Source organism: Vipera ursinii (genome assembly GCF_947247035.1).
Source record: "Vipera ursinii genome assembly, chromosome: 3".
Classification (NCBI taxonomy): Eukaryota; Metazoa; Chordata; class Lepidosauria; order Squamata; family Viperidae; genus Vipera; species Vipera ursinii.
Genome location: NC_139516.1, coordinates 86,962,361 through 86,987,211, shown reverse-complemented (window position 1 = coordinate 86,987,211; position 24,851 = coordinate 86,962,361). Strand labels below are relative to the sequence as shown.

Genomic DNA, 24,851 nt, shown 5'->3' with positions numbered 1-24,851 from the left:
TAAGAAGGCTGGCACTGAACATGCTAGCACTGAAGGTTGTCAGGGAGGTGGAGGTACAATCCAAGTTACATTCTCCTCTCTAACGTCTTGGAAATGAAGAAAGTAAGCAATCTATATATCCATGCATTATAGAATTGTATCTTTAGTTTGGTCAGTTTTGAATCAGAAGAATATTTTTATCTCCTTTTCTTATATTACACAACAGAAATTAATAGTTTTAAAACTCTGAATGGCTAAAAAATAGTAGCTTATTCCTTTTGCCAATTCCAGGCCATGGTTCAGATACAGCTGAGAAGAATTGATTATATATTTGTCCCCAAAATGGCCCATTGCTGAAAATAGTATAATTTAGTATAATAGTATAATTTAGTATAATAATAGATGTGTGTATATTTGGAGAGGTGTGTGTGAGAGAGGTAAAGTCTTCACAAAAAGTGCTCATTAAATTGTAACTCAAACTGGAATGGATTAGAGTAGATTATACTGATCAAGAGACCTTTTACAGTTAGTCTACCACGATGCGCCTAGATATTTTCTTGAACAGTATGTTCAGCAGAGTGTGTACAATAATCCAGTTTTCCTCAGAAAAAGCTCAGATGAATGTATTCATGTAGCCGCTCATCTCATTTTCATCTTGGCACATATTCACTCAACTGATCTATTATGTAATTGATCCCATGCTGTTTTGTATTGGCTGAGATTAGCATCATGTTTTTGACAAATCTCAGATGTTTTAATTGTAATTATTTTAATCATCATTTAGATCAGTTTTCATGGATTGAACCAGTGTCTTAGTTGAAGCTTGTGACTAAGCAGTATTTACAGTCTCTGACTTGCAAAATTTAGGGAAAGGGACGAAGATATTTATGAAGCATGAGTGGGATGAAAGTAATTTTGAATTTGTTGGTAAATATTTGGATGAGTTTACAGTGCAACAGAAAGACGTAATATCTCTGTTTATTGCAATGAATAAAGCTAGAAGTAATTAAGAATAGATTTTGGGGGGTAAAAAAGATTGTGAGCTTTACATCATTCATTTTGGAATCTTGAAATATACAATTTTGCAGCTATGAAGATTTACAAAATATGTCTTTTTTAATTAATCAGAGATTAGCAAAAGCATATTTACCTAGAAGTAAGTATTGGAAGTCTGAGGCAAACATAAAAAATGAATTTCTCCTAGGCCACCATGCATGATATATAGCTATGTTCTGATTTGGTCACACAATAAAGATAGAATCCAAAGGTAAGTTACTAAAAACATTACAGTACTTAAGTAAACATGAATTTATTATGTTGTGGTAAATACAGGTAGTCCTCAACTTATGACCGCAACTGAGCCCAAAATTTATGTTGTTAAGTGATAAATTTGTTACTAAGTGAGTTTTGCCCCATTTTATGACTTTTTTGCCATATTTGTTAAGTGAATTACTGCAGTTGTAAAATTAGGAACACGGTTGTTAAATGAATCTGCTTTCCTTATTGACTTTGCTTGTCAGAAGGTCGCAAAAGGGGATCATGTGACTCCGGGACACTGCAAACCGTCATAAATGTAAGTCAGTTGTTAAGCATCCAAATGTAAATCACATGAGCATGGGGATGCTACAATGGTCATAAGTGTGAAAAAATAGTCACAAGTCACTTTTTTCACTGCCATTGTAACTTCGAACAGTCACTAAATGAACTCTTGTAAGTCAAGGACTACCTTGCCTTTCAAGACAAGACCACTTTGCTGTCCACATGTAATATGTATCTTTCCCTCTAGAACAGGGATTTCAAACTCCCGGCCTGTGGCCCGGACGCATCATCTGGAAGCCACGCCCACCCCACCCCATTGCTGGCAATGGGAAAACTGTCCCGATACGTTGCGCGACATCACATGACGTCGCGAGTTTGACATGTCTGGTCTAGAAGCAAATCAAGGTGCTTAGTACCCAACAGGTTGGCCAAGCTGATTGGATGAGTGGCAGAAAATCTCATCAATATGTATCTAGCATTCAAAGTATAATAGCAATGTCAACAACAACCTACCAACTCTCAGAATCAACAGCCTGAAGGAGCCACCTGCTCATTTTACCAGCGTAAGGAAAATGGTCATTCGGTGATTTATTCTCCATTCTTCCAAACAAAAGTATTCAAATGGTTATATAAATTCAGCATTCCTTTGAATTATGCATCATTCGTGCTTGCACCTCTTCCCTTGCAACTAATATTAGCAGTCTTGTTTTCAATTTTTTTTTTTTTGCTGAGTTATTCGGAAAATCTTTTGTTGTCTTTACTAGTTTAGACTCAGTAGAGGAATGGCAGTTTTAGTAATGACAGCTTTGCTGAGTTGTGTGGCTTTTGGGAATAAATAACGTATTTTGGTTTTTACAGGGGAGAAATAAATTTGCACTTTCCACAACAACAGCTTTTAAAATGAAGATGCAGAGAAATTTATATACTATGACCTGCTTTTAAAGCATGATTATCTACCTGAAATTTACGTACTTTCAGCTGAGTTTTCTGCAGAGGACATGACATCAAAGTAAATCTAGAAAAAAAATATTTTTTTGTCCCTTGAAACTAGTTTGTATACTGGGGTAGTCAAAGGAGATGAATCAAGAGGCAGTTAAAAGACGCCCATCAGTCAGAGTTAGTTTTCAAAAACCCAGCCAGAATTAAGTCTCCCCCATGAGCCTTGTTGTTTTTCAATTATGGAAGGAGTTTGTGGATCTTAGTAGAGGCCACAATTGGCCACTCTGGGCTATGAGTTGAAGACAGATTAAAAAACTGACTCACATCAGAATGGCACAGTTCTCATGTAGAATTATCTGGCTGAGCAGAATCTTTTAGGAAATAATGACCTGTCAAATGCCAGAAAGTTAAAAGAGTTCTTAGCAGCAGGTCTCCTGCCATTTTGAAGTAGAAAACAAAAACAACCTAAATTGTGTGCTTAAGATAAATGCCATCCCTCTTCAGTCCAAAATTATTGTCTCCAATCCGAAGAAAATAATGATATTCTAGTCCCTGTCATATTGTCTGCTCCATATTCTTCTCTCTTGATACTTTTCCTCAAACATTAAAGGACAACTTCAGAAACCAAAAAGTTTCCACCTCTTATTAACATCAGTCAACGGACACCATGAACTTTAAATCAATAACTATCATTATATGATAATTTTTTGAATTGGTGTATAGGAACGGTAATATTTGCCCAAACATGCACGGTAGGCATATGACCAGTTAAAATACCTTTTGATATCTACTAATGGGCTGACAATTCTATTTATTCGAGAACTCTCTAGAACTAGAGCGTCTAATAAGCAGTCTGCAAAACAAGAAGCATGTAGCAATTAATATCAATGGTTGCTAGCCTTTACCAAATTAGATACTGAAAAGTAGAGGGAATTATGGCATAAAGAATTGTAATACCCAGGGTATGATTTTTAGGATAAGAACATCTACATTTCTGTATGTGACATTTCTGTGGATTTAGAATTATAATTTAAGGGCTGAAAAGAAAGCTCTACCTCTAATGTGTCCCAGGTTTCCTCAGAAAAATCTTGGGGCTGCTCATGGAAATCCAACTCTTTGGTGACAAAGTTTGCATCAAACCAAAGATTCTTGCACTGCAGCTGCTGGATGCGTGCAGTCGCTGGGTGTGGGGTTAGTGAATCATGATGATTCTGCATGGAATGTACTTAAGGGGAGACATATATGTAATCTTTGAGGGACATGTTGGTAAGTTTCCATTTGGGTCTTGTTATAGTGTGATATGCAGATGCTTTTAGGAGTAGACAAGTGGGTTTCTTCATAACCCAAAGCATCTGGATTTAAGCTGACCTGCATGGGTGATTCCACAGAAGATCCTCCTCTTGCCTCATGATTTGTAATTAGGGACTCTGTAGGGGATCTTAACCCAACTTTCCCTTGATTCACACTGAAGTGTCTCCTCTTCTTGCTTCATGGTGCAATCTCACCTAGAGAACTTGGTGATGATCCAGATATCAGGTTTATCTATTTGGGTGCAGGGTGTGTCTCCTGCATTCAGAGATAGAATCTCCTGTAATGTGTTGGTGCTTATTATCACATTTGGTAAACTTGATTTGATATCAGTCAAAGTCCTGAATTAAGTTCATTTGCTCCTCCCGAGAAGGCATAGTGAGAAGGTTGCGTCAAGTCCATTTTATCTTCCTCCTTCAGCCTGCTAGATTTTTCCCCCCAAAGAATGTTATGTAGAGCAATGTTATCAGAAAAGGGCCTGGATGTGTCTTCTTGTTCTGCCTTGGCAAACTTCCCGAAAGTCAGAAGGAGGCAGGCACAAGTATTTTGAAATACTCTAGTTGACACAGTTCCAAAGCTCTGTGGAAAGCGCTTAAGTCTTAAAAGCATTTGGGGTAGTAATGGTTGTTGAAATGACCGTGCAAGCCTCTTAAAGCCTTGGCAGCATGGAAGGCATCTTATCTCCATTAGTTCAGCCAGTGTTACTTCACATCTAAGTAACCGTGACTGAGATTTCCGGATGGCCTTCTTCATATTCCATCTTTGATACCGTATTTTCCAGCATATAAGACGACTTTTTAACCCATGAAAATCTTCTCAAAAGTCAGGGGTCGTCTTATATGCTGGGTGCTGAAACTTTAGGGACAGGGCTGGCTGGAAAACCTGGAGCGGATCTCCCATTTAGTCTGCGCAGGGAAAGCGGGACCAATTGGAGTAGAAGCTGCAGTCTGTGATTTTTTACAGGGTGGGATCTGGGCGTCTATCCTTCTAAAGTTTTTTCTTTCCACCCCAAACCAACTCCGTGATGCCCTCGACATGATGTCCCATTGCCTGGAGACGGTTCGGGTTTGGATGGGGGGAAACAGGCTCAGACTCAATCCTGCCAAGACTGAGTGGCTGTGCGTACAGGCATCTCGAGTGAACCATTCTATTCCATCTTTAATGATGGGGGGGGTGAGGTGTTACTCCCGTCGATAGGGCTCGCAACTTGGGTGTCCTCCTGGATTCGTGGCTCAGCCTTGAAGATCATCTAGGAGCCGTGACCAGGGGGGCTTTTGCCCAGGTTCGCCTGGTGCACCAGTTGCGGCCCTATCTGGACCGAGATGCCTTGCGCACGGTCACTCATGCGCTCGTGACCTCCCGGTTAGGCTACTGCAATGCTCTCTACATGGGGCTGCCCTTGAGCACCACTCGGAGGCTTCAACTGGTGCAGAATGCAGCCGTGCGAGTTGTGATGGGGGCCTCCCGATACTCCCATATAACACCTCTGCTCCGTGAGCTGCATTGGCTTCCGGTTGCCCTCCGGGTGAGATTCAAGGTGCTGGTGATGACCTATAAAGCCCTAAATGGCTTGGGTCCGGGATATCTGAGGGAACACCTGCTGCCGGCATCAAGTTCCCTTCGTCCTGTGCGCTCCCACAGGGAGGGCCTTCTCAGGGTACCGCCGGCAAAGGATTGCCGGTGGGCAACACCCAGGGGGAAGGCCTTCTCTGTGGGCGTGCCTGCCCTCTGGAACCAGTTACCCGTAGAATTTAGGACTGCCCCTGATTTTCGTTCGTTCCGCTGGGACCTGAAGACCTGGCTCTTTGAGGTTTCCGGCCAGGACTGAGGATTTTTTAATTTTTTTAACTTATTGTAATTGGGTTTTTAATCAGAGATATAGGGGTTTTAGATTTTAATCAAGGAAAATTTAATCTATTTTAATTGCTATTAATTTTTGTATTGTAATGTTGTTTTAATTGCCTTGTGAACCGCCCTGAGTCCTACGGGAGAAGGGCGGTATATAAGTTTAATAAATATAAATATAAATATATAAATATAAAGTTGAAGAGCAGCTGTAGTCTATCTCAACCTGAAAGGCAGGTGGGGAATGCCGCAGCCAGAGCAGCTGCTTAGCTCTAAGGACACATTTGACTCAGGAACTGGGCGGGCGGGCTGGAAAACCTAGAGCGGATCTCCCATTTGGTCTTTTTTTAAAAAATCCCATTTATATCCCGCCCTTCACCGAAGACTCAGGCCGGCTTACAATTTAAAGCACAAATCAATGTGCTTAGCAATAGCCTTCATTCTATGTATATGCCTGCTTATTAGAGCTTTCACCCCTCCCCCTCACAAGCAGCATTACTACAAAGTCAGCTTATTGCTCCCAACAATCTAGGTCCTCATTTTACCTACCTCGGAAGGATGGAAGGCTGAGTCAACCTTGAGCCTGGTGGGATGCGAACCTGCACTAATTGCAGGCAGCTGGTGTTACTTTAGGCTCAGTGCAGGGAAAGCTTTAGAGTGAATTAGGAAAAGTGAAAAAGTGAATTAGGAAAATAGGAAACGGTTGCTGGAATTGGGTATGTGTAATTTAACGAAGAGAAGGGTGAGGGGTGACATGATAGCAGTGATCCAATATCTCAGGGGCTGCCACAAAGAAGAGGGAGCCAAGCTATTCTCCAAAGCACCTGAAAGCAGGACAAGAAGCAATGGATGGAAACTAGTCAAGGAGAGAAGCAACCTAGAACTAAGGAGAAACTTCCTGACAGTTAGAACAATTAACCAGTGGAACAACCTGCCTCCAGAGGTGGTGAATGCTCCAACACTGGAGGTTTTTAAGAAGAGACTGGACAGCCATTTGTCTGAAATGGTATAGGGTTTCCTGCCTTAGCAGGGGCTTGGACTAGATGACCTCCAAGGTCCCTTCCAACTACTTCTTCTTCTTCTTCTTCTTCTTCTTCTTCTTCTTCTTCTTATTATTATTATTATTATTATTATTATTATTATTATTATTATTATTATTATTATTATTAAGTTTAATCTACTTGCACTGTTTTATGTTTACATGTTTGATGACAAACAGCCTTATGTTTATAAGTGACAGTTTTCCTACTAAGTACCTGCATGTCATAAGCATTTGAATTAAAATTACCATATTAAAATCAAATTTGATGTTGTTTAATTTTTATTTGGTGTGCGTTGGAAGAGGGGTAGTCTTATACGGCGAGTATAGCCCAAACCCTATAATTTAACAGGAAATGTAGGGGGTCGTCTTATATGCCGGAAAATACGGTAGTTTATGTGGATCATTTGTAGATATAACATGACTTTCCTCAGTTGAAGTACCTGTGTTTCACTTGGTACTTCAGTGCTAAGCTTTGAATTGTGTTAACAACTGTACTAAAATAGTGCTCACCCCCCTCTTGTGGGGGGGGGGTGAGCCCTGTATTGCCATGCTCACCAGCTGCCTCAATTTCCTTTACAAGACTAGGGAACCTTTTTCTACTAGCATTTTTATTTCCTCTAGCTGTTAGTTGACCTCCAGTAGCTGATCAAATATAGATTGCACTTGTGTGCACAGGAAGGAGACAGTTTTTTTGCAACTAAGGACAGATCTGCGTTCAGCTCTAATGAGTTCCCAGTTGGATCTGCTTCCTTGGTCTCAGATTCCGTTCCAGCTTTTCCCGCCTCTTTGTTTATTACAGTTAAATCCTGATCAGAGGATAACAGCTTATCTGGGTCCCTATCAAATAAGATACAGTTAGTCCTCAATTTACAACCATCATTAAGACCTTTTGTTGCTAAGTGATGCAGCCGATCTTACAATCTTTTTTGCTACAATTATTAAATGAATCACACCGTCGCTAAGCAACTCTGGCTTCCACCATTGACTTTGTTTGTTGGAATACACCCACCCTCGGAAGGTCGCAAATGGATGCTGCAACCATCATAAATACATGCCTGTTGCCAAGTATCCAAATTTTCATCATATGATTTGCAGAAACAATGCAATAGTTGTGAGTGCAAGGACCAGTCCATTAAAGTCACTTTTTTTTAGCGCCCTCATAACTTTGAATGGTCTGTAAGTGAATGCTCTTAAGTTGAGGACTACCTGTGTGATGCTTCTCAACTGTTTTTGGAATTTAAGAAGCAAGGTAGCCTTGAAGGCATGTAAATCTTTTTGTTGTTCAGACAGAACGGTTTTTTTCGTTTGCTTATCTTCTTCTTATGACTTAGTAACAAACTGTCTTACCTTTGTAGAAGTTTAAGGAGTCCCTGCATAAAGCTGGTTTGCCCATTTTCTCTGGAAGTGCCTAATATCACCCAAACCCTCTGACTTCTAGAGACTTTCTCACTTTGTTTTATCCTTTCTCTTTCAGCTGGACAACAGGAATAACTTGGCAATTGCAGCCCCTCAGATTTGGGAGAGGAATGTGCTGTGCTGCAGGCCTTAGCAGTGGTAGTGTAAAGCAGGGGTGTCAAACTCAATTTCATTGAGGGCCGCATCAGCATTGCGGTTGCCCTCAGGGGGCCGGGTGGGTATGGCCAGGGTGGGCGTGGCCTACTGGGTGGGCATGACTAAAGTGCGTATGGCCTACTGGGTGGGCGTGGCCAGCTCTACATCGTTCGCATCAAGGGTCCCTATGGGGGCCTGGGCAGGAGTGGGACAGATCTGAGGGTCTCTGGCAGAAGGAGGGTCTCTGGGCCAGGGCCAAGGCATTGGGGGCCGTTCCCTCACTGTTTCCAGGATGGCTTCGCGGGCCGCATGAAACCACTTTGCGGGCCGGATCCGGCCCCCGGGCCTTGTGTTTGACATGTCTGGTGTAAAGGAATAGGTGACTTCTGGTTTCTTTCATCTCCTTTTCTAAGAGGACTAACAGTAGACTAGACTAACTTGACTGACTCAGTGGAGTTCATTTAAATTCACGCATGACTAGATCAGTTTGGGATGAACTACACCCTCCTCTCCTTATCCATTCTTGCTCCTCACACAGCACTTTTCCTTCCCTTCCACTGACCCACTTAAGTTGTAATGTGAGCATAGAAACATGAGGTTAGAAACATAAAAGTGAAGAAGAAAATGTAATAAATCTCTTCTTTGATTCTCCTACGCCTGTTTCCTCACCACCACTCCCTTCCATTCTGTGTTCTGCTGCCCACAGCTGATCTTCGCTATCTTCTCCCCCCCCTAACACACACACACACACACGTTGCTGCCATCCTGGCCCTTTGCAAGACAGCTGTTGGCTGCCCAAGGCCTTCGGAGGCTGTGAGAAGGACTAGGCTGAGTTCAAGTAGAAATCATTGTGGCAAGGCTGGAGAAGGGCGAGATCCTCAGCTAAAGACGGTACCGTCCCGATCTAATGACTGCATCCAGGTGTCAGAATAATATTCTGGTCCCTTTCCCGAGCTGGGATTTGCGTACGAATGACACCGGACTCACAGCTTGAAGAGGAAAAAAGTTTATTTGAGAGCGTAAAAGACAGCAGTCGAAAGTAGATTACATTTGAATGTTGTGAGGTAGAGGGTATTTACAGAGAAAGTAGTTCTTGGTGTGAATGCATTTTGAAGGGTTTATCTTTGGCAAATTCCTTCGGTGTGTGTCTTCCTAAAAGCCCTCTTAAAGGATTTGTCTTGTTGGCTATTCTTTGAAAGGAATGCACTTTCAGTCTGTCAATAATTTAGCTCAACAGTTAAACAATCTTTGCTACATGGTTTCTTTTAGCTATTGACAGGTCAGGTTGTTGATTCAAGGAGTTTACAGGCAGTGCATGAATAAAATTATTCTTGAGTCTAAAACAACTTCCAACACAGGACTACCACATCTGCCATTGCAAAGTGGTTGTCATGGTTCCGACAGGTGAAACCCATCAAAAGAACTTCAAGGCAAAATTTTTCCTTAAAGAACATTTTATTCGGGAAACATAGTATCAGCACTACATAGTTGAACCCAAAACTAAATTCCCTTCCCCCAGATACAAAGTAACAAGGTACAATTCCCACTCTCAATAAACTGTCATAAATCACATTCCCCAATTAGTTAAAAGCACGGGCTTCCACCCCAGCTCCTCAGCCTGCCAAAGCGTTATCAGCTTGTCCTTGGGTTCCCACAGCAGTGTTATCGTTATGGCTAGTTGAGCTTTCATTCTAACCCCCTTCCCTGCTGCACCTGATTCCTAAAAGTAAGAAAAAGCATAGAAAAGGAGATGAGAAAATGGCTGCATTCTCATCAGTTGTCAAAGCGGGAACATCCAATGTTAGCAGCGTTGACATCTGGCCCCCCTTACAAAAAGGACCTGCGATAGGTTAGGGACAGCTCGATAGACACAGGCCTGGGAAAGGTGATTGTCTAGCACCTCCTTGAAGTGGTGCACTAGGCACTGTTCAAACCACCTTTCTATTCGACCTACTACCTTACGAAATTCTTGGACGTATTCCAAAGCAGGTCTGCCATCTTGTTTTATCTTATGAATTTGTTTCTTTGTTTTGAGGGTCATGGATGGGTCCTCAAACCTGGCTCTTAATCCAAGCAGGAAGAGATGGAGGTTCCCCAACTGAGGCGCTTGCTCATTGTACAAATTGTTTAGCCATTCAGACACTTCCCCTTCCAAATTGGCCGTGACCACATTAACTGTAGCAGCTGGATTCGGGTAGAAATTGACATTGCGATTCATGTGGGAATGCACTTGATTGAGGAAGAAGATCAGCTTTTCCAGGTCACCGTCAAAAGTTGCTCTAAGGGGTGGTGCCATCGTGGGTTGCTACCCTCCAGTGTGGCTGCATTCCCAGCAGTTGCTGGCCTCCCAGCTGTGGCTGTTGTGCCCCCAGTGGCTGCTGACCTCCCAGTGGTGGCTGCGGTATTCCCAGTTGATGCACATTCAGGGGCTGTGGCCAACGCCACTGCTGCTGCACTCCCAATGGCTGCTGACCTCCTGGTGGTGGCGGCTGTGGCATCCCCAGTTGCTGCAGGCTTCCCAGCGGTCCTGGCAGCGGTTGCTGCAGCATCCCAAGTTGCTGCAGGCCCCCAGAGGTTGCTGCAGATTCAGGGGCTATTGCCAGCCCCCCTGTTGCTGCGCTCCCACCTGTAGCTGACCTCCCATCGGTAGCTGCGGCATCCCCAGTTGATGCAGGTCTCTCAGTGTTTGTTGCACATTCAGGGGTTGATACCAGCCCCACTGCTGCGGCGCTCCCACCTGTGGCTGACCTCCCAGCTGCAGTGGCTGCTGCGTCCCCAATTGTTGCAGGGGCCCCAATGGCTGCGGTGCTCTCACCTGTTGCTGCCCGGCCAACAGGTCATGCAGCTGTTGCATTATACCATGTTGAACACTCACATCTGACTCTTCCCCCTGCGTGGCTTCGGGCTCGGGTGATGTCGATAGTGAAAACTGGGCTGTGTGACTGATAGTAGCAACGGTCAGGGCTTTCACAGTACCTGTGGTGGGCTGGACTTCTAGAGGAGCAACGACATCTCGGGCTACAGTGTTCAGAATGGCGGCTGGGACTGTCCCTCCTTGCAGGACTGCAGGTTAATGTTGGTGGCTTCGAGGACGGGGAAGCTGCTTGTGCTCCATAGGTGAGGCTGGGGCTTCTTTTAGGCATGGATTGGCGTCTGGTCCGCTGATCATTGTGATCACTTGCATGGGAAGAGTGAAAGGGTTGCTCCACACTCTTCACCTCTAGCCCCTCGAATCTCTCCACCAACGTCTCCACTGATTGGCTATGGGCTGCGGACAGGTACTTCCACTCTCCAGAGTCTTCGGTAGTTGTCGATTTCCTGATTCTCCAGTGGCCCAGGGAGCAGGACTCTCAAGAGGTTCCTTCTTGCAAATCAACTTTGGTCGCTTTCAAAGAACTTGCTTTTGGCAGGGTCCCCTTGAGGGGTTTGGAGTCTCCACTTAGGCAGGGTCCACTCCGATGACCAGATCAACTCCCACATTTTGGGTCTTGCCCCCAGCTGTAAGGCCTGAGAGGATTCCTTCTCCGCTGGTGTGCTGGCTTGTGCTACCTCCGCTGAGGCAGCAGCCATGCCCGGGGTGCTGGTTTCAGGCGCTTCTTCCTTCTCCATGTTGAGATCTTCCCCGTGTCTTTGCCAGCCTATCCCCCGACTTAGGAACGGTGACTGGAGCTCAGGACCCCAAGGTGGTTAAGGTAGAAAGTGTAGTTTTGGGTTAATCTCATGGTTCCGATAGAGGAAACCCATCAAAAGAACTTGAAGGCAAAATTCTTCCTTAAAGAACATTTTATTTGGGAAACAAAGTATCGGCACTACATAGTTGAACCCAAAACTAAATTGCCTTCCCCCAGATACAAAGTAACAAAGTACAATTCCCACTCTCAATAAACTGTCATAATTCACATTCCCCAATTAGTTAAAAGCACGGGCTTCCTCCCCAGCTCCTCAGCCTGCCAAAACTGCTAAGCTTGTAAGCCGCCCTGAGTCTTCGGAGAAGGGCGGGATATAAATGGAATTTAAAAAAAAACACGTTATTAGCTTGTCCTTGGGTTCCCACAGCAGTATTATCATTATGGCTAGTTGAGCTTTCATTCTAACCCCCTTCCCTGCTGCACCTGATTCCTAAAAGTAAGAAAAAGCATAGAAAAGGAGATGAGAAAATGGCTGCATTTTCATCAGTTGTCAAAGCGGGAACATCCAATGTTAGCAGCGTTGACAGCGGTGCAGTCACGTCATGTTTTCCCTAATGACTGTTTCTCTTGGCTGCAGGACATTCAGTCCCAATTAGGATTCTTAAAGTAATCCTAAAAGGGGACTATCTATGTTACAAAGCAATAATCCGGTGGCTAAAAGGTAAGGCAAGGAGAGATTACTCCCCAGTCCTAACTGAATCAAAAGAAAGCTGACTTACACAAACACAGGGCCAGAGGGATCCGTTCAATTTTGCATTTTTGCAATTCTTCCAAGTTGATGTGGAGGAATAATTTTCCTGTAAACAATTTTTTTAAAAAATCAATACTGTACTGCATTCACTTAAAACAGCTAAGCACAACAGAATAGCAATGGGAAAATGCTGTTTTAAGTAGAAGTGATAAAAATCTAGAAGCAATAAAGGGGCTCAGGAGTGTTTCTCTAAGTCATCTTACGTTGGGTACCTCCTTCAAAAGTGGAACTTCGTCAAACACGGAGTATGTAAACAGTGTTTCTCTGCAGATTAAAAGAGATAATTTTTCCTCTCAGGCTCACACAGCTACTTTGTAAGGGGCTGTTCTGCAGCCCCTAGATACCTTGAAGCTGACAGACGTACGAGGCTTATTTTTATTATGCTATTTATATTCTATCAGTGACAATATATTCTCAGGGGACCGTAGTTCATTGGTGGCACATGTATTATATGAGAAAAATACCATCCTATAAACAGTAGTCTGCGTTGACCTGATTTATAGTGATAAGGCTGACTGTCATCTATTTATTTATTCATTTATCTTATGCCTTGCCTTTATTAATTTTACAACTAAGGTGGTGAACGCATCCAACACACCTTCCTTTTTCTATTTTCCCTACAGCAACCACTTGGTGTGGTGAGTTTTGCTGAGAGAGAGTGACTGGCCCAACATTACCCATTCGGCTTTCATGGCTAAAGGAGGACTAGAATTCATGACTTCCAGCTTTCTAACCCGATGCCTTAACCCAGAGGTCCTCAACCTTTTGGGCACCAAGGACTGGTTCTGTGGAGAAGGATTTTTCCACACACCGGAGAATGCATGGTTTTGTGTGCTGCTTGAATCCCACAGATGGGGCTTTGCGGACTGGTTGCTGGCATGTTGTGGCCCAGTACCGGTCCATGGACCGGGGGTTGGGGACCCCTGCCTTAACCAAATATTTTTCTGGTGGAGTTATCTTAATATGAATCCCTTCTTGTTTCCTTATGAGTATGTGTTCACAGACATACACGCGGGCAATTAAAAATTGTGTTGATTTCATACTCTGTTTTTGTCAGGTTTCAAGAACAACACGTGTAATTGTTTAAGAGTAGTTTCCTTTATTGTTCTTCACCTTTAGACAGAGTCTTGCCAGACTAAAGCAACTATTTGCATAATTTCAGATATACTCTGTAAATCGCTAGGGAGGAACTGTTCTAATCTTCTGCCTGTTGATCAAACTTTCCAAGCCCCGCTGACTCTTTGCTCTCTACAGAGCAATCCCTCCCTCCTGGGAATCCAATCTACATTCCACCCTATTCTTTTGATATTTCAGAGTGAGATGGGTGGCATATAAATTTAATAAATAAATAAAGCATTGTTCACACTTGTATTTATTAGTGACATTAATTAAATAACCAATGCTAAGTTAATTACTGAGCCAAGATCAGAATGAGTCTATCAAGCCCATGAAAACTATTCTGACTTCCTTATGGACAAGATACTAGAAAACTAAGTTTTCAGGAAACTAAAAGCTACCAACATCAAGTTGTACCTTTACTTATCTTGTAATCCTTAAACTGGTAAACATATTTTGAGCCATTGCCTTATTCTGACTGTCTAGGCCAGGGATCCCCAACCCCCAATCCGTGAACCGGTACCGGGCTGTGGCATACTAGCAACCGGGCTGCGCAAACAAGTGAAGCTCCATCTGCTGGATGCAGGCAGCACACGAAACCATGCCCTTTCTGGTCTGCAGAAAAATCTTTCTCCATAGAACCAGTCCCTGGTGCCCAAAAGGTTGGGGGCTTCTGGTCTGGGCTATCTCAGAAGGTGATAATAGATGGGACACAATGATGCCATTATGCTGACAATTGTCACTAAGGAACAATATTATTATTATTATTATTATTATTATTATTATTATTATTATTATTATTATTATTATTATTATTATTATTATTATTATTAATTTTATTTGTATACCGCCCTTCTCCCGAAGGACTCAGGGCGGTGAACAGGGCAATACATGTTAAAAAGACAGAATACAAAAATTAAAAAAGATTAAACAAAATGCCCACAACTCTTACAATAGTTTAAAACACATTTAAAAGTAATAAAAACCCAACCCCATCCCATCAGGCCAGGCCAGCTTGTTCAAAGAGATACGTCTTTAGATCGCGCCGGAAGTAGCGAAGGTCGGGCGCCATCCGGAGCTCAACGGGAAGACGGTTCCATAAATCCGGCGCGCCCATAGAGAACGCCTTCCCCCTGGGGGCCACCAGTCGGCATTCTTTGACCGGTGGCACCCTGAGGAGGCCCTCTCTGTGGGAGCGTATTGGGCGGAGGGAAGTTGATGCCGGCCGCAGGTGCTCCCCAAGGTATTCCGGACCCATGCCATGTAGGGCTTTGTAGGTCAATACCAGCACCTTGAACCTCACCCGGAAGACAACTGGGAGCCAATGCAGCTCATGGAGCAGAGGTGTAACATGGGAGTATCGGGAGACTCCCAACACAACTCTTGCAGATGCATTCTGTACCAGTTGGAGCCTCCGAGTGGTCTTCAAGGGCAGCCCCATGTAGAGAGCGTTGCAGTAGAGGTGATGAAAATAAAATAAAATAAAACATGGGTTATTCAGCATTCTGAATTTGAAGACAAAAAGGTGCTCTGGAGTGACAGGATGTAAAAGCAGCACCTCTTACTCTCTCCAAATGCCACTTTTCTTGAAATTGTAGTGCAAACACAACTTCACCCTATCCTTTGATTGTGTTATTGCAGACCCATAGCCAAATAGAATGTACAGACAGTTTTCAATGGCATCCCATAAAAAGAGCTGTGCTGATTCCGTTCTATTTTCTTCTTGTGGTGACTTTGGAAATTGTATTTAATTTTTCTATAAATCAAAATGTACACTTGTACATGCAGAATCTGTCAGCTTATTAACTGTTGGCCTGTGCTGCTGAACATACGCTAAATTACAATGTGATTTGTTTGGCTGGCATACATAGAGACTATGGTCTGAACTCGCTCCTGGTTCTTTTCCAGTCACGATTAGAGATGTCACTTCTAAGATATAAAGGTTTTTTAGGACCTGGGACCACAGTATCTGTGATAACACATCATTCTGTACATTCCTACAAATGTCTTCAAGGTCATCCTCAAAGGACACATTGAAGTTACTCTTCTGTGTTGAGGTAAGGTCATGGTAACCCATAGGCAGTCTTTCTGAGTGGTAGCTTTTTCCAATGATTTATTATTTTGGCTTTTTTGTACTAAGCAAATGATTTTTTATTCTCCAAGGCCTTTTAATAGATTAATATTTTAACATTTTATACATATATGCCTAATTCACCTTGGCTGAATTCAAAAAGGCTAAGGCAGATCATATCCAATTAAAGGTTGGATAGGAAAACAAGAAGAAATTTCTGAGCTGAATGCTACATTTGAAAGTATAAAATAATTAACTCAGAAAAAAGAAATGGCAAATCACGTTTGCACTGTTGCCAAGAAAACTCTAGGGATATGTTTGTGTAGTTACCAAAAGTAAAGCTTGATTCTTGTATGGGGTATTGAATAGATTATTAACTAATCTACCTGCAGTTATATTTTCATATATTCGGTTTTTAAATGCTGTTTTAGTTCATAGTTTTTTTTAAAAAAAAAAATACAGTATAATTTTACTGTGAAATAAGTTGCCAGGAGGAAACCCAGTCTGCTTTTAAACAGCCTACATTTTTAGAATAAAAGTGAATAAATATATTGTATGCAGCAATTTTAGCTTGTAAAATGATTTATGTCTAACTTTGAGTGTGGTTCATTAAAAAAATGTTTAGGTATGACTTCTTTGATACTGGAGCTCAACTGTCTTGTTCTTGTAAACTGCAGCAGTTAACAGCATGAGATCATTTGAAATGGTTTATCTGCTTCTTTTGCTAGGTGGAAATTCTGGACTGGAAGACAAAACAGCAGCTCTGCTTCCTAGAAAAGGTTGGTAACCCTAATGTTATAAATCACTTTTTAAATAACCACATTTACAGATAACTTTTTGAGTGCTGGGAGTTTTGTATAATAACTTCATACTGTAGCTGGGTGTTTCCTTAATTATATCCTTTGGTCCCATCCATTCAACCATGCCCCCCCCCAAAAACAACAACAACAACAACAACAAAACAATATCTGCTTGCTTCCTGATAGAAAGTTTTCTGTTATACAGGTTGAGCCACACACTACAATAAGTGACATCCAAGTAATGTTCCACAAGATATGTAAGTATCTACATTTCAAAATTGATTTTAAAGGTGATATCAGTGCTTAACTGAACTATACCTAATTGTGAGGAGCATATAGGAACTCCTAAATGCCATAAGCTTTCTCAAAGCTGAGTTAATAATTCTACTAACTGCTGAAAGTTTTAGCCAGCCTTTTCACTGTGATGCTCTTCAGATGTGTCTCTAGCTTTTCCTTCCCATTGCCTCCTACAGGTAGATACATGGCTGTCCTATGGCTTGAGGCAGATTGGGACAACTCGCTCCAGCCTCTCACCACAGCCAACTTGCTACGCCCAACTTGCTATGACCAACTCATCGTGGCCAGCTTACTGTGGACTACTTGCTGCGGAATTTAATTATTTAAAATAAATTAAAAACTATTTTAATTTTTTTCATTCACATTTCATGTTGTCCCTCTTTTTGCATCCTTTCTTTAATGGTTTCTTTGATATTAGTGTAACTCTTGTCTCGTAGTGAGTTGTCCTGTGGCGAGTTGGCTGTGGCGTATTGGCCAAGGTGAGTTGGCCATGGTGAGTTGGCCGTGGCAGATTGTCATAGACCTGGCTAGAGGGCATCAAATTGGTGAAGACAGGCTGAGGGTTTTCTGGGTTGAGTTAGCAGTGCAGATCTTACAAAGCCTATTTGCTGAAGCAGAAGGGAGTTGCCAGAAAAATTCCAAAAAACTTTGGGAATTTATATATTTACTTTATTTTTTTAAATTTGTTTGCCACTATCTTCCTGCGAAGCGACCCTGGGAGGCTTACAACATTAAGCATATATGTTTACCATTTATATATTTTATATTTATACGTGCTTTTATTTAGAAATGTATTCATATATGATTACCATTGATATTAGATTGCCAGAAATGTTGTGTAACAATTTGGAAATCAATCCCATCAAGCCAAAATAGTAGAAAGAATGAATAAAGAAGTGATTTTGCAAGAATAGAGAGTCTTTAGAATTTGTTGAGATTAAGCTGGAAAGTGTGAGCTAACCAACATGAAAGTCGTGTTTTTAATTGTGAGTTTCCATTTTTCCCCTGTAGATCCTCAGTGGTATCCAGCAAGACAATCTATAAGGCTTGATCCTAGTAAGTATTAAGAGAGAGAGAGATAGAGTGTGTGTGTAAGAGAGATTAAACATTGCAGCTTTCGCTAAATCAAAGCAGTTCATTCAGATTACAATGTTAAAATCCTTTCAAAAATTAGTTATCTAAGTCACTGCAGAAACATATATAATTAGCATTTTAAATTCTGTAAAGTGAAGGGGCGCGGTGGCTCAGTGGGTTAGGACGCTGAGCTTGTCGATCAGAAGGTCGGCAGTTTGGCGGGTCGAATCCCAAGTGCCGCGTAACAGAGTGAGCGCCTGTTACTTGTCCCAGCTTCTGCCAACCTAGCAGTTCGAAAGCACATAAAAATGCAAGTAGAAAAATAGGGACCACTACGGTGGGAAGATAACAGCGTTCCGTGCGCCTTTGGCGTCTAGTCATGCCGGCCACATGACCACGGAGACGTCCTTGGACAAGCGCTGGCTCTTCGGCTTTGAAACGGAGATGAGCACCGGCCCCTAGAGTCGGAAACGACTAGCACGCATGTGCAGGGGAACCTTTACCTTTTAAAGTGAGATCTAGACTACTGTAGCCATAGATAGAACTGAGACTGTTTAAGAGGGAGAAGGAATCAAAATGAGAATTCTTTCCCCCTGGCTGATGTTTTTCTCTCAAGAGGCTACTCAGCAAAGGTCCAAGGCCATCTTCTTGTGAAAATGGTCCAGTTATTGAGACACAGTTCTGATAGAAAATCTCATGTATAACACTTTTTGCTGTGATTTCTTTTTAATACCCTGGTTTCCCAAAGACTAGACTGTGAGCTCACGTTTTGCACACAGAATGTTGCCAATATAGCTCAATGTAAGAGACTTCTGATAGCAAACCTGAGAAACATCAGCAAAGAATGAAGAATGGGAGAACCGATTACGTGGGACCATGATCTGCTTCAGTTTTCTGTATACAGGTAGTCCTTGACTTAATACAGTTCATTTAGCGACGGTTTGAAGTTACAATGGCACTGAAGCAAGTGATTTATGACTATTTATCACACGATCATGGCAGCATCCCCATGGTGACGTGAATTTGTCACCATGAGCAGGGACTTGGACTAGAAGACCAAGACCTCAAAAGTCCCTTCCAACTCCATTATTGTTATTGTTAGCACACTGATGATTATATAATCAAATTCAGACGTTTGGCAACTGACTCATATTTATGACGGTTGCAGTGTCCCGTGGTCACGTGATCACTTTTTGTAAACTTTGACCAGTAAAGTCTATGGGGAAGCCAGATTCACTTAACAAATGTGTTGCTAAATTAACAATTGCACTGATTCAGTTAACAACTATGGCGAGAAAGGTCGTAAAATGGGGCAAAACTCACTCAACAAATATCTCACTTATCAACAGAAACTTTGGGCTCAATTGTGGTCGTAAGTCAAGGACTATCTGTATTGACAATGACATGTAGATTCATTTGACATTTTCCCTTCACATGTCTTCAAATGCTTCGTTTCTTTTCCTTCAAATGTTCTTAAATGGAAAAAAAGGTTCTGATGCTGGTCAAGAGTCCTTGAGGTAAATAGGAAAGAAAAGCTGTAGAAAACACAAGCGCAGATGAGGAACTGTGTATTTTCACTTCTCTTTTCACAATAAATATTACAACTTCTTCTCATCCTCTCAGAAGGAAAATCTCTGAAGAATGAGGAAATCCTGCAATTGCTCCCTGTTGGCACCACTGCTACGCTCTATTTTAGAGATTTAGGGCCGCAAATTGGATGGACCATGGTGAGACTCTCAGCTTTGATATGTTTTAATTAATTGCTGCTTTGCCTCAGTAATATTTTGCATTATGATGATATTTAAGTTTTTCTCCAGTGAGAAATGGGAGAGAACACCAGCCTTTTTTTATTTTCTAAACTCAACAGTTGCTGGATGCAAAGGGAAAAATATAATAACCAAAAAAACTTGGCAAGCAAGTCCATAGCAACGCAGCACTGGTTGCTTGGCAACCAGACAAAACCCAGCTTGTGTAATGTCTATATTAGGGGATGCAACAAGAAAATAGGGAGAAAATGTAGCCCTCCAAAATTAGGGCGAGAAGGAAACAGTCATTTGATCCAATCATATGGAATAGTGCCAATTTTGGTAGAACAGAATCCATTCTTCCAACTTTTCATCTTTGGCCTGTTTTTTGAGCTTAAGTGCCAGGAGAACCTGGCCAGGTAAAGTGCTTCTTCGCACAAAGATGCAGTGACATGCCTGTTTTATGAATTGGCTTTTTGCCTGTCATATCTGCTAAAAGAACAAAACCAACATCTGAGAGGGGAAAAGAGATTTTTAAAAGAAAACGCTCAAGTGAGAACAGTAAGGTGAAGCCAGAATTGTGGGCACAGCAATTTGTGGGCACAGCAGGTTGTGTTATAATCCAGACTCCCCCCTCACTTCATTTTATTTATTAGATTTTTATCCTGCCTTTATTACTTTATAAGTAACTCAACATACCTAATGCTCTTTCCTCCTCCTATTTGCCCCATATAACAACAGCCCTGTGAGGTGGGTTGAGCTGAGAGAGAGTGATTGGCTCAAAGTCACCTAACTGGCTTTCATGCCTGAGGCAGAACTAGATCTCACAGTCTCCTGTTTTCTAGGCCAGCACTGATACATTGCTGCCCAGTCTTTCCCAGCCTGGCAAGTTTCAGACGTGTTACACAGTCCAACATGTTGCCAAGTTGGGGGCTCCTTGCATATATCATAAGATAAAATGGGAAATTGATAGTAAAGCAACAGTTCACTGCATATCTGGAATCAGTGCACAAAATACAACTCTGTTGATTTAAACTGGTTTATTTTGAGTTATACTGCTTATAATGACCAACTGGAAGAAGTATTTTAATAACCTATGTTATGCACTTGAGCCAATGCACCGGTCATTAACAGATAAACAGAAGGAATATTAATATTTCATTTGTTTATCCCACATTTATTTCCCTTCTCCCATAGGAGCTCATTTGAACTGATCAGCAGCCTCATTCTGAATTATGGGTTTAGCCTTCGGTCTTGACACTTGCAGTAGAATCCAGCCAACTAACCAGGCTGTGTTCCTTATTAAGCACTATTGTTTTCAATTGTGCTAAACAAGGCAAAAATCATCTCAGATCGCAAGATGCCACTGCAGGGTTTACACCATTTCAAAGCTAAAATGCAAGCAGCAGCAATTCTTCAACTACGAAGACAGTTGTGTAAAATAGAAAAAAGGAAAGCTCAGGGAAAATAAGCAGAGTACTTTCTAGAGCAATGTTTCTCAGTCTTGGTGATTTTAAGACAGACGGGCTTCCGAACTTGACAGAATTTGACAGCCAGCAAGTTTAAACGTTGGTTGGCAGTGTTGGATATAGCAAGTGGTCATTCAGTATCCATTCTGATTGGGAGGACTGCATGCAGTGTTGTTGTTGTTGCTAGGCAACCAAAGACAGCCTTCTAATAAGTGTCTCTCTCTTTTGCAGGTATTTTTGATAGAATATACGGGCCCATTGTTCATCTATTTTGTGTTTTATCTCCGCATGCCTTTTATCTATGGCCAGGATGACAGATTTACTTCAGGCCGACATCCAGTAGTTAAGTGAGTCTCACTTCTAGACTGGAGAAGTTTATTTTGGGGCATCACAGCTTTATTCCGAATGTCTTGCCCAATTTGTTTTTTTTTTAGTTTTCTGAAACGCTTTTATCTTGCTGTTTCTAGCTTGGCATGTATCTGCCATTCTTTCCACTACATCAAAAGGTTGATTGAAACAATATTTGTTCATCGGTTCTCCCATGGGACTATGCCACTGAGGAATATTGTTAAGGTAAATTGTCACAAAATCTACTTGCAGCCCTTGAATGCAACCTAATCTGGCCATTCCCTGTAGGAGCCCAGCCTGTGATACAACTTTGGGCCATAACGATGCTCTGCAAAATGAGGAACTGTTCTCTGTTAGCATGAACATCTGCTAATGAAATCTGCCATTCCAAATTATGGCTGCAAAACATGGGACTGCAATACCTAATCTTTTTTCTTCTAGCCAAGTGGGAAGATGCTCCTTGAGAGTGGCTTTCCTCCTGGATCCTAGGACAGCGATGGCGAACCTTTTAGAGACCAAGTGCCCGAACTGCAACCCAAAACCCACTTATTTATCGCCGGGTGCCAGGTGGGCGTGGCCCACTGGGTGGGCGTGGCTGTGGTGGTCATGGCAGATTGGGTGGGTGTGGCCAAGGTGGGCATGGTCACCTCAATGTTGCTCGTGGGGAGGGACACCTGTGGGGGGTGGGCAGGGTTGGGGGAGATCCAGGAGGTCTCTGGCAGGTGGGGCAATAGGCAGAAGACTCATCCTGTGGGGTGAAGCGAGGCAGGGCAGGGGTACCATTTCCATGGGGCAAGGCAAGGGCTGGGACAGCTGCTGCCTGACACCATCTGCCCCCACACACAGAGGCCAGCGAGCGCATGGGGGCTGATAGTGTCCGTCAGCAGCCATAGCCTGCTGGCCCCTCAACCTGGGGCTCCGCAGCCCGCTAGCAGTTCAAAGAAGGATCCTCTGAGCTGGATGGGCGGCCGACAGCTGAGGAGGTGATGCAGTGGGTCGTGCCCGGGAAAAGGAGAGCATGCGAGGCCAGGAGGGACGGGACGGGGAGGGAGAGAAACCAGCCGTGCCGGGATGCATCTGGCCACGTGGGACCTTGGCATGTTAGCAGGCGGTTGGTTGAAGACGGACAGTTGCCATCTCCAGGGCATGGTGCGTGTGCCCACAGAAAGGGCTCTGAGTGCCACCTCTGGCATGGGTGCCATAGGTTCGCCACCACTGTTCTAGGACACGCTCTCCTGATTAAGACTATTGAGTCAGTGGGTTTATTAGAATTACAGGGGCTATTCTAGACATGATACTTGACATTGGCCTGCAGCTACCTTGACAATAGCAAGGTATATTTTACAGATTTTTTTAATGTACTCCTACAGTAGACTACAGCTCCATCTGCAAAACTTAAGAGAATTTCTGCTTCATTAAAGTGTTGCAAATTTACAACTATCCTTTCGTAGGAAAAATTTTTGGACTTGGGGTTATTTGCAAAATGTAACTTCTTCTGGGACTGAACCATTCCAAATGCTTGTGGGGATTGATTTGAAACCTTTGCCATGTTAAAAATTCTTGAAGGAGGAAATAAAGTACAATAGATTGAAAATGAGGCTAAAATCCTTCTCTCTGGCATTCTGGATGTCTCTGTGTTTGTGTTATTTTAAGGAGCACAGTGATAAATCACATGATCTCTCAGTTCTGAGTTACCCTGAGCCAAAATAGGTGGTTTCTGAACTTATAATTTGATCCTTAAATTAAGGGCGCTTCTGGAGGTATTGAATGATTTAAGAACAATGTAGCTAATAAGTAGTTATTTTTTATAATGGTGGAATGTGATTTTTGTATTGTTTTGTTTTTGCATTTTACATTTTATATGTAGAGCATTAATTAGATCTGCATCTCTTATTTGCTTCTGGGATTCAGGAGAGAATACAGAATAGACCTGTAATTATTCTCATAACATCACACTGAGGATTGACTCAAATCTGGCTTTTGTTCCAAAATCTTAAGCCACTCTACCACACTGGTATAAACATTGCATTTTTAAAAAGTATAATAGAGTACCTACGATTATTGTCATCCATGTGGATTTTGGACTTTATGATTTTTTTCTATCTTTTGCTGTGGTGGGAGATGCACAGAAAATAATAGCGTAGTGACTGTCTCTCATATATAAAATATATCCAGGTCACATTGTAAATAGTTGCAAATTTTCACTTAGTTTTGTATGTAGAATTCTTGGGATGGGGATACAGTTCCAAATTAAAAATCTGTGACCCTAGCAAAGATGTAATAATTCTTTAGGGCTTTAAGTGCTCTTAGCAGGCAGCTGTTCTCATTAAGATTTTTATTTCATGATCCTGCATCTGAAGAATAAACTATTCAATGGCAGCTGGCCCGTTCTTTCATTACTTCTTTCAATCTCAGCTGAAACAAAGACCACTTACTATAGAAGCTGTTACTATTTGACCTGGATTATGTTCCTGAGATAAAATGTGCTTTGCTTGAATCTAGTCGTTTGCATTAATTAGAGCAGACATGTCAAACACAAGGCCCGGGGGCCGGATCCAGCCCACGAAGTGGTTTCATGTGGCCCACGAAGCCATCCTGGAAACAGTGAGGGAACGGCCCCCACTGCCTTGGCCCTGGCCCAGAGACCCTCCTTCTGCCAGAGACCCTCAGATCTGTCCCACTCCTGCCCAGGCCCCCATAGGCACCCTTGATGCGAACGATGTAGAGCAGGCCACGCCCACCCAGTAGGCCATACGCACTTTAGCCACGCCCACCCAGTAGGCCACGCCCACCCAGGCCATACCCACCCGGCCCCGAGGGCAACCGCAATGCTGATGCGGCCCTCAATGAAATTGAGTTTGACACCCCAGAATTAGAGCATTTGCTGCTCTGTTTTGTTCAATGCAGAGACAGTTTTTAACACACGTTTCTCTGCCATTGGAAAACATCGGGATGAATGAGGACAAACGTAGCTATTCTACCAGGATGGCCTTCTTACGGTTCAGATTATTGTCTCGGAGCACATGATGCAAGAAAGTGTGCCCTTTTGATTTCTGCCTAATTAACACTGTTAAAGAGATTCTGAACTCTGTGTAGGTGTTTATGTGTGGTCTGTAGTTATGCAGTATTTACAGGCGACATTCTTTGCAGGACCACCTTTTCCCAGATCCTTCTATCCTTAGTCCATTAGCTCCAGCAGGAGAGGCTTAGCTGTGGGTCCTGTCAGTCAGGAATGTCAACTTGTGAGACCCAGGCTTGTTTTTTATTGCCCTTTGGAACACCATTTCC

General features: G+C 42.6%; 1 protein-coding gene across 1 annotated transcript in view; it reads left to right on the top strand.

Annotated features, from left to right (window-relative positions):
• Positions 1–24,851, top strand: part of LOC310637185 (very-long-chain enoyl-CoA reductase-like) — a 36,941-nt gene that overhangs the window by 2,402 nt on the left and 9,688 nt on the right. The window contains exons 2-7 of the mRNA XM_083357513.1: positions 16,559–16,609; positions 16,836–16,887; positions 17,939–17,983; positions 19,625–19,728; positions 21,447–21,562; positions 21,683–21,788. Coding sequence (XP_083213639.1) covers positions 16,559–16,609; positions 16,836–16,887; positions 17,939–17,983; positions 19,625–19,728; positions 21,447–21,562; positions 21,683–21,788 — 474 coding nt within the window. The remainder of the gene's footprint in view (positions 1–16,558; positions 16,610–16,835; positions 16,888–17,938; positions 17,984–19,624; positions 19,729–21,446; positions 21,563–21,682; positions 21,789–24,851) is intronic.